This window comes from Pundamilia nyererei, unplaced genomic scaffold (assembly GCF_000239375.1).
Source record: "Pundamilia nyererei isolate P.nyererei 1_Seehausen unplaced genomic scaffold, PunNye1.0 scaffold00435, whole genome shotgun sequence".
In the NCBI taxonomy this organism is placed as follows: domain Eukaryota; kingdom Metazoa; phylum Chordata; class Actinopteri; order Cichliformes; family Cichlidae; genus Pundamilia; species Pundamilia nyererei.
The window spans coordinates 259,960-270,127 of NW_005187836.1; the positions used below are offsets into that span (position 1 = coordinate 259,960).

General features: G+C 36.4%; 1 protein-coding gene across 1 annotated transcript in view; it reads left to right on the forward strand.

Annotated features, from left to right (window-relative positions):
* Nucleotides 1-5,133, forward strand: part of ngfrb (nerve growth factor receptor b) — a 43,817-nt gene extending 38,684 nt beyond the window's left edge. Inside the window, exons 5-6 of the mRNA XM_005753523.1 lie at nt 502-662; nt 2,532-5,133. Coding sequence (XP_005753580.1) covers nt 502-662; nt 2,532-2,875 — 505 coding nt within the window. The 3' untranslated portion in view covers nt 2,876-5,133. The remainder of the gene's footprint in view (nt 1-501; nt 663-2,531) is intronic.
* The last annotated feature ends 5,035 nt before the right edge of the window (nt 5,134-10,168 follow it).

A 10,168-nucleotide genomic window follows, 5' to 3' on the forward strand; every position in this document is an offset into this window, starting at 1 on the left:
ACCTTGACCTCAAGGTCAAGTTTCCTCAAAATCTTGTGAGAGGTTAGTGCAGAAGTCATCTGTGCTATGATGAGATCTGTTATGTTTTACTTTCATATTTACTGTAGAATAAATGGCTACATGAAAATGGTATCATTCCAAGAAATGGCTGAAAATGTTTGGGTTAAAAAAATAATATTAATAAGATTTTATTAAAAGGGTAATGAGACTGGTAAACACTATGTCCAGCGAAGACACGAATAACAATAGAAATAAAGGAGCTAAATTCCGGTAAATGAGAAAAACACCCATATTGCAGCCTTATGGAGACACACAACAACACAGTAGGCCTGCTCTAACAGTGTACGTGAAAGATACTCATACTGAACCCATACAGTTATAATCCAGCTGCAGCTCACTGATTATATGCTGTGTACGTAACATAATTTAAAAAGAGGAAACTTGTTTGTGTGTTAACAGTTCTGGTATGATGAGTCTCTGTGCTGATTCGTTCACATACAGGTGGAACAGCTGCAAGCAGAATAAGCAAGGAGCCAACAACTGCACCCCCAACCCGAACCAGACCCCGTCACCCGAGGGGGAGAAGCTACACAGTGACAGCGGCATTTCTGTGGACAGCCAGAGTCTGCAGGAGCAGCAGGGCCAGAATCAGGCACAAACAGGTTAAAACTCATCCACAGTATAACGACACAGGGGCCGCTGTCATAGCGCTGAGAAACACGATAGCCCTCATTTATCAAACTAATGTGCTTAAACTGGGTGTAAACATATGATAAGTCTGATGGACAGCAAACCAGAAATTTGGGTTTCAGTGCAAGTATATAAACCGTAGGCTGCACCCTAAACAGGGTCAGTGTCTTACGAAAAGAGGCCCACCCTCCCCCCTCTCAGGAAAACTTACTTACTGTAGCAAATCAGCAGGAGAGGATTACAACAGCGATGAAGCCTTCAGACCTTCAGTGTTATTTTAGCAGATCAGGTCCTGAAAAGCCTGTTTATATTTGGAAAAACACAATTAGAAGTAGATTTGATATCTTAAAGTGTAATCTGTAGTATTGGGACCAATGATGGATTCTTTTCTTGTAGTACATGCAAAGCAGTTACTTAAAATGTTAATGTTCACTTCTTGTAAGGCGCACCCATAGCCTGCACAGGCTTATTCAGTTTAGAAGCAGGTCTCTCTTGTAAATGAGACATTGAGTCTCAGTGAGATTACCTGAACAAATAAAGGTTAAATGAAAATAAAAAATAAATAGAGCTTAATTAAAAATCAGCCAAGGAAACCATGTGATCTATTTTTAAATCACATAGAGGTGAACAGCTGAAGGCATCAACTCTGTTAGTCCCATTCTCATAAGTGGAATATCTCTGAGTACATTTCTTTGACCCTGTAAACAACCATTAGACAATTGACAGAAAATTCTTTTTTTTTTTTTACACTGGATTGTTTATTGAACCTTCCGACAATAAAAATGTATTATAATTACTAAATCTTGCATTTTTTGTGCATTTTTTTCTACATTGATGATGTAGAGGTCTCAGAACCTCACAAGAACTAATGTATCAAATATGATACGTGTCGCATTACAAGGTTAAATTCGAAACAAACCTTTGCTTTCTATAGTTTGTATGCAGACTGTGCAGATTTGTCAGATTCTTCTTTAATGGGGATTAAATGAAGAAAATGCTTCTTGTTCTGAACTTATTCACCTTGCTCTTATATGTCACGGTTTTGGGACTCATCACTTGGACCTGTGCAGTAATAATTATTTCAATCAGGGATTTGACGGATGAGGATGAACTAATTATCATATGGAGTTCAAAGATCAGAATCATCAAAACCTCACAAAACTTTCAAAATCATAAGAAATTTTACACAAAAAGCTCATAGTAAAAAAATGAAGTGATGTCAGAGTGTCATCATAATGTTTTCTGTCCTATTCAACACCATACACTATGTCAGTCTGGCTGTACAAACTGCAGTTTGGCTGCCAGTAAAGGCATGAAACCATAAATAAGTCATTTTAGTTTGGCAAGCTCTGGGAATTTTATTAATGAGGCACTCCTGAGATATTGTAGGGCAATGAATTTACTTAAACCGCAAAAGCCATCTGAAATATACAGACCGCTTTTATAAATATTAAAGAGTGAAGTCCCTTGCTGACGGAGTTATTATTGCACAGGACAAAGTGATGAGTCCTAAAACCATGATCTGTCAGAGCAAGGTGAATAAGTTGGGAACAAGAAGCATTTTCTTCATTTAATGGCCATTAAAAGTGAATCAGAGCTTGTTGTTTGACACTGATATTGACAAAGAATGTACTGTCTGCATAAAAACCATATTTAGAAAGTAATCCGATTAGTAATGATGACTCACAGTCCTGTAGTTATTTGTGCACAGCTGCCATCGCTCTGTGGATCACATCAAGTGAATAAAATATTTTCTTTGTTCAATAAGATATTATGCTGTTATCTGTGTGCTTAAACTTAAATAAAAATGCATAATTGTGTTTGTTTTTTTCCTTTTGCAGTCGTCAACATCGATGAAGAGCCTTGTTTGCTTCTTCCCCTCCACACCAGAGAGAAAGTGGAGAAGCTGCTGTTTAGGGCTGCGGACGGAGAAGACTGCGACCACATGCACGACAGCGACTGGAGCAGCTTGGCGGCTCTTCTCGGATACGAGGAGGAGCGGATCGCGACCTTCCAGCAGGAAGAGCATCCGGTCTGTGCCCTCCTGTCTGACTGGGCGGGAAAGGACTGTGCCAGCATCGAAGCTCTGTGCACGGCGCTGCGCAAAATCAATCGTGAAGACGTCGCTCAGAGCCTGGTGCTCAGCCCAACTGCCACCAAAACAACAGCCACTTCTGTAGTGTGATTTTTGTTTATTTTTAAAGCTCAACAGTGATTTCACATGTTAACACCTGAACCTTAAAATATTCCTCTGTGGCCTCCTATTCCTCTATGCTATATTCACTTATGAAGCTACCAATCACAGTGATGATCCAGTGCTGTGAATCCAGAAAAATCATGTCAAATTAAGGGATAATACAGGGAATCAGACAAACACTGACAGATAGATATCGCTATGTGAAACCAAATCTGCATTTATCCACAAAATATACAGCAAATTTGCAAAGAAAGAAGCTTAAAAAACAAATGTCTGTAATTACTCCACTGGATATCTACCTGCCTGAAGTTAAGGTTTTTCTTTAAATCTTGACTCTTATTCTTTCTCCAGTTTGGTCCTCTGCATCTTTAATATTATCTTCATCCAGCCATTGCTACCCTTTCATAAGTCTGTGTTGTACTTTCCCATCTCTGCTACCAAAGATTTTCCTCAGACACTAACTCACAAGTTATATTGTTTTAATGCCATGTTTAAGTACACTGTTTAAATTTAAGTTGACAAATGGCTTGAACCTGTTACTCCTACTGGACGAGGCCTGCATACCACTGAATGTCTGGATCTTTGCAAATGTGACAACCTGAGGAAGTGATGTTTGGATACATTTCAATGAACTTGTTCTCTTTCCAAAAAAAAGGAAGGAAAAAAAAACTTTTACCGTCCTTTTAAATATTTGTATTAGATCTAAGAGATGGAGCAGTAGCGTTTATCTCAGTGTCAGCTTCCTCTTAATCGGCTTCTGAACTCCTTTTTTCCCCCAGCAAGTGCTAACTGCCTGGACTTTGGGGCTGACTGTGGGGCCAGGTCACTGATGGAGGCAACGTGACTCCAGCCTGTGTGCTCAGACCTGTCTACATAACAGAAACTCAGAGACAGACTCCATGCTGACCCAGAAAAGGGAAAGACCTGGAATTCAAAACACAAGTAACAACCATGTATACAATATGTAGATATGCAGGCAAATGCACACGCCAGATATAGACATACTTGAAATAGATACCCAAATACAGTATCTAGGTTTGCATGCATGTAGTGTACATATACACACACAAACGCATACACAGTTAGCTCATGTATGCATTTACAGTCTTGTTCATAGTACAGGACACAGAAATGATCAGATCCTGCCATATATGGTATGGAACAGTGTGACAAAGGGACCATATACTGTTTGTTGTCATTAATAGTAGCCAATATTAGATATCTGTGTGCCTAATTATGTTAACAATTATATGATTTGTAATTTGCGCTGTAGATAATGAAATACTACATTAACAGTAAACAGCATGCACAAAGTAGCAACTCATTGTCAGCCAGTTATCCGGTAAATAAACTGCTGTAAATGATTAGGAAGCAAAAGAAAAATGACAGGATTTTCAATTTTTTCTCTTAATTTCTCAGGGTGTCTCATTTAACTGTGATATTACATTATTATTTGATTTGTTATAGCACCCTACAACTAACAAAAACACAAAGGAGACTGTGTTTATCCAGGGCAATGATTCTCGCGACTGACAATCCTTCAAACAGACTAATAAGACAGAGAAAGAAAAAAAGAAGAGGGGTGTCTAGTTTCTTCTTTGTTTGGGAACAATGACCTCCGGATAAAAGGCAAGTCAGTGGAGACACAAGTTGAAGGATGTGGGATGAATTCAGACAAGGGCAAGTGGAAAAGTTTTGGATTACTTAAATGTAAAGGGGAAACCCAGGAATCGGCAGTTGCATTAATTAGACTGTTTAATTGTATGCATTCATCTCTTCAGTGCATTATGCGCTCTCTGCATTGTGTTTTGTTCTGCCAGCTTGGTTAGGATTTATCAAAACATATTCAATTTTGTGTTTATGTTGATATTTAAAGCTTCAACTCTTTGGATTTTTTTTTTTCATTGGAGAATCTTTGAAGGATTAATTAGCTTGCTACATAAAATCCTCGTCCTCACCAACCTCAGTTGCTACTGAGTACAGATTGTCACTAATCGCTAGCATACTGAGCTTCATGCTGTAGTGTTACTTTAAATGAAGGTATTCTCATTACTCTGTAAGGGTTATTGTATTTAATTCTCAAATAACAACTGTACATGGTATTATATTTCTGTTTTTGTCCTATAGATTGTAGCACTTAAATGTGTAATCATGTATTTACATTTTGCATCACAAATGCCTTTCCAGGCGGCTAATGTGATTTTTGCTTTTAGCTATACTGTATTTTTTTGTAACTTGTAAATATTATTTTTTATTGATTTCAATTGTAAATAATTTGTGTTTTTCTACATTTTATCTTAGTTAAAGCCTGGAAGTGGCCACTGTATAATACTTGTATGTGAACAGGACTATATTACAATTCTAGGGCTGTTGACAAAAGGAACAAAAGAACAGCCACGCCTCATTAAGGCAGTTAACAAATTATTCAGTTCTACTAACATAAAGAAAAAGACTAAATTCAATCTACATTTCATATAGTTCAGGATTAAACAGATTCTAATGCTCCAGTTAGACACCCAGCCAAGTAACCCTTAGGTTAAAGCATAATTAAAATAATAAGCTGCAATATCATTCAAAAGATTAGATTTTAGGGACACTAAAGAAACAATACTAAAATGAAACAATGATATAACATTTTTATCCCCTTTCTTGCTAAGAATTAGATGCCATGAGCGATACAATGGTTGTTACTATATGGAATGTAATAAATGAAGCTACAAAGACAGGAACAAGTATTGCCTCTGGGAAAACCTAAAAATAACTAGATTCATTGTTGCAGGAGGTTGTGCACCATACCGCTTCAGCTATTATCTTTAGACAGAACTAGACCAGTCAAGCCAAGCTCCTTCAATTTCTATCACACATTTAAAAACAAACTTTTCATGTTTTCAATTCAATGGAAATAGAAAGAGAGAAATGCAAAACAAGCTAGCTGTTCCAGTTCATGCTAAGCAACTGGTTCTTAGACTCGCAGCCAAAGTATCCACCACATTCAGTGAACACATTAAAATGCAACAAATACAAAGTCAAACAATGTCACATGATATACAATATAGCTTTACACATACCTACAAAAGGAAAAAAAAATCAATGGCGGGAAAACGTCCACGTCTGCGTCTATACATTCCTATTGATGGTTTTAAATTTTACATAAGCTGCATGTTTGTTTGTTTAACTTTAGGCCTTTCTGCAAATTGAACAAAATGTAGTTGAAATACTGTCTAGAAAAATAAACGTGGCTAATGGTAATCTACGGTATTTTCTTTTGTTATTGATTAAACTTGTGAGCTAAGCTAGCTGCCTGCTAAGCTAAATCAGCTGTCTGCTAGCTGTAATAAGATGAGAGTATTTTGCCTTCCTAAAACATTTAACGGATTATTTAATTAAAAACCATTCTTCCTAAATAAGTCATTAATCGATTATATGTAATTATCAGTTATATATAATCGGTTAATAATCTGTTATATTAACCACTAACCGATAGTTGTACCAATATTCATAAATACTATTACATGTGTGTATGTGATATACTATTGCACTGCATAGGTTATATATCCTAAAGGCACATCTTTCAAGGGGGGAACTAGGCTGATAGAGTGATTTAAGCCTCATTTGTCTTGAATGTCTTAAAAATTTGCACCAGCTCATTTGCTAATGTGAGAGTTAAAGCTCTTTGCCTAAAACCTTACAAGCTTTCCTGACCAATAACAAAATGTTTCACACGAAACTGTCAATATAAACTTTAATCTGGTAAATTAAGTCTTTTTCTTCTTGGAAACTGCAGGAACCAGAGCACTTGAAAAACTGTAGGGCCTCTTCTCTGCTTTAGTTTTATGATGCTTAAGGGGATTATTTTAGTTTAATAGTTTTGCTCAATGATATCCACCACAATAGAATGACCTTCCTTGAAAGCTCTTTCTTCATTGTACCAAAAGATGGTAAACACAATAAAATGTATGTGTGTCCTTCTATCAGAAGCTACAATTGAATATGGATGCTTTCCCCTGAATAATATTTGTTGATTCTGAGGGCTAAAAGTAACCATGAAATGAGGGTTGTGCGTAAAAGGCTTTCTTTTGAGGGTAAATCCCTGGTAATGTAGCTCATAGTGACTCATAGCAGAACCAGGACTGAGCTGTACACATCTGAAAATCACTGTTCCTTGTATACAAATACATATACTGCTCTGTACTTAATGTGAATTTGCTAAAAACCTACTGCAGACAAGCAGTAAAACCAATAATAAAGCTTTTAAAGGCACTCATCTTCTGTATTGATCCAACAACACACAAACACAAATATGCACATTAGAAATTAGATGTACCCAATTAAATAAATAATTATCCGAATATATAGGACAATTATTAATTTTTGTATTTATTTAATCATATGGGTTGATAATTTCATAAATATGCTTTTAAGTGGCATAGTCTACTTTCTATTTTTCTCTGTCTTTAAATTTGCACGAGCAAACAGTATAGTACTTTAAGCTTTTGGTAATACTTTTTAGACTTTAGTGCTCATATTTATGTATCTTAATGATTTTAGAATGGTTAGATCTTGGAAAAACAATGTATTGTTTTGCATTTTGTCCGAAGGAGAAGGCCTGTGCATTTTTTCTCCAGTGCCACATCCTTCTGATATGTAACTCAAGCCAAATGAGACAGACTGATTGCTGAAGGCTTTAACAGTTTCAGCACAGTGAGCAATAAGTGCTCAGAGGGTACTAAAAAGGGGGCAAATAAAGTCTGCACTAGTTCCTTCATCAAACTGACAGCATGAATTATGAGGGTTGTGTGTGGTCAGTGCAGAAATGGTAACGTGGTACTATCATAATAGAAACCGTCAGCCTGTCAACACAACTGGACTTACTGGTGAGTGATACAACAGAATAATGGTGCATGAAACGACACATGCTAGCACACTGGTTCTCACTGACTTTATGCCACTATGGACTTAACTCAGTGGTAGTGTTACAAGTGTGAAAATATTGTGATAGATTAGTGTAGCTTATGGTTAAAATGAATTGTTTTTGTTGGAATTCATGCACTGTATGTGTTGGAAAACATCTATTAGATTTCTATAGACTATAACAGAACAGAACAGAACAAGCGTGATAGCTATCTGATATAATAAATAGAACAAAATGAAAAATGCAGCTAAATCTACAGTGACATATTACTATATACACAATGATACATGGGCATATGCATCATTTCTGCACTGTATGAAAAGCTGTTTGAACACCTGGTTATGTGTAGAGATGCACAGATGTTGCAATGCCACAGGATTTTTTGAGGTAGAATTGTGAGTTGTTAAGAATAATCCTATACATCGTATATGTGACGAATTAAATCAGTTCTGAAAGTATTTGGACAACGATACAGTTGATAGTTTTGCCTCTATACACCATCACAGTGGATTTCAAATCAAACAATCAATATGCAATGAGGCACAGACTTTCAGCTTTAACTCATTTCCAGACACACAAAAGTAAGTGAACAATAGACTGATAAGCAGTTTCATGAGATGAGGCCATTGTTGTTTCATGACAAATTAATCCGATAAAAGATCTGGACTCGAATGCAAGTGTTGAACTTGACTGCTTTCCACTAGAACTCTCACTATAGGGTCTGAAGAAATATCAGTGAAATTGAAGGAGGCCATCAATAGGCTGAAAGCCCCAAATAAACCGATGATAGAGATTAAAACTTTAATCAGAGTTAGGTCAACTTTACGAATGGACAAATCAACACCGTGGTACATTCTTAAAAAGAATGATTGCCCTGACCATCTCAGCTGGACTAATTGGTCTGGAGGACAGATGAAGCCAAGATTAACTTATATCAGAATATTTGAAAGGGAAAAGTATGGAAAAGTAAATAAACACCTTGTGATCTGACGAATATCACATCATCTGTCAAACATGCTGAGACCAATGTTATGCTATGGGCATTAGGAGCCAGGCCATTGATTGAATGTTGATTGATTATTGATGTTAAATGATTATTTCTTCAGTGGAAAGAATCTTGTGTTAATTTAGCGAAATGCTACAAAACTGATCAGGCGGCACTTCTTAGACCAAAGCGTGTTGTGAAATCATTACAAACATGAATGCAGAGAGAGTCATAGAAAAGCAGCAGTGATGTATCTAATATAACATATAATAAATAACAAAGAATTTAAATGTAAAAAAACTGCACTACTTATATTCTATGTATATTACATTCATCAGAAAAGACAAACCTGCTCCCTGATATTTCCTATCCAATCAACATTGAATGTAATAGTCTTTAATCTTTGTATTTGTTCCTTCAAGTTTAATCTGTTTCTTCTTATTCAGATCACAAGGGGCATGGGCAGGTTCTGAGACATCACCCAGTATCAGTTTCTAAGTGAACCGTGGTTCAAATGGAAAACACATTGCCGTCTAACTGCTGCTAACCTCCAGTGAGTCGTTAGCAAGGAATGCTCCATGTGTGAAGAGAACCATGTGTACAAATGTGACATGTGGTGGTGAAAGGGGATAAGCATGTTGTGTTTAATATCATCAAGTACACAATCAGATGCTGAGAAAAAAATAGAAGGAAAAAGATCAAGAAGAGAAATGCCTTCCCAAACTAAGGTTGATCAGTGATATTTAGTAATGTCTGTGTCATATGTTTCTGAGCATTTAATAAACAAAAATCTATATTATGCCTGGGTAAAAAAAATCTAAATGACAAAGCTGTTTTCTATACCTTCTTCGGGGATATGTTAAAAAGATTAATCAAAAATACACGCTTATAACTGGCTTACAAGAATTAGCAAACACAGAGTACTAATAATTGAATTATAAGAGTGGGAACAGTAAGAAAGTAATGATTTCCACGCTATATATCGCCTTGCTGTACTGGTAACTGGGCTAATTTATAGCATGTTAATGACAGCTATATGGCTGCTCTTAGAATAACATGCTTATTTACTCTACAAATCACTTCTGGAAAAAATTGAGAATGTGGAAACAGGACTCCCTTAGGATAGGCCGGAAATGTGAGCCTCTGAAACCTTTGCAATGAAAATAAATAAAAGCATGACAAATAGTAATAGCTGAAGAACCATATGCCACATCTCAGTGGAAGTAAGATGGAAAATAGAGAAGAGAAAAAAAGATAAATTATAGTCATTTAATTTACTTAAAAACTTTATTTTCTTTTCATCGAGTTTCAGATGACATGGCTCAAAGAGTTGGCAGTTCTTCTTGTAACCGGAAGGTTGCCGGTTCGAGCCCCGGCTCGGACA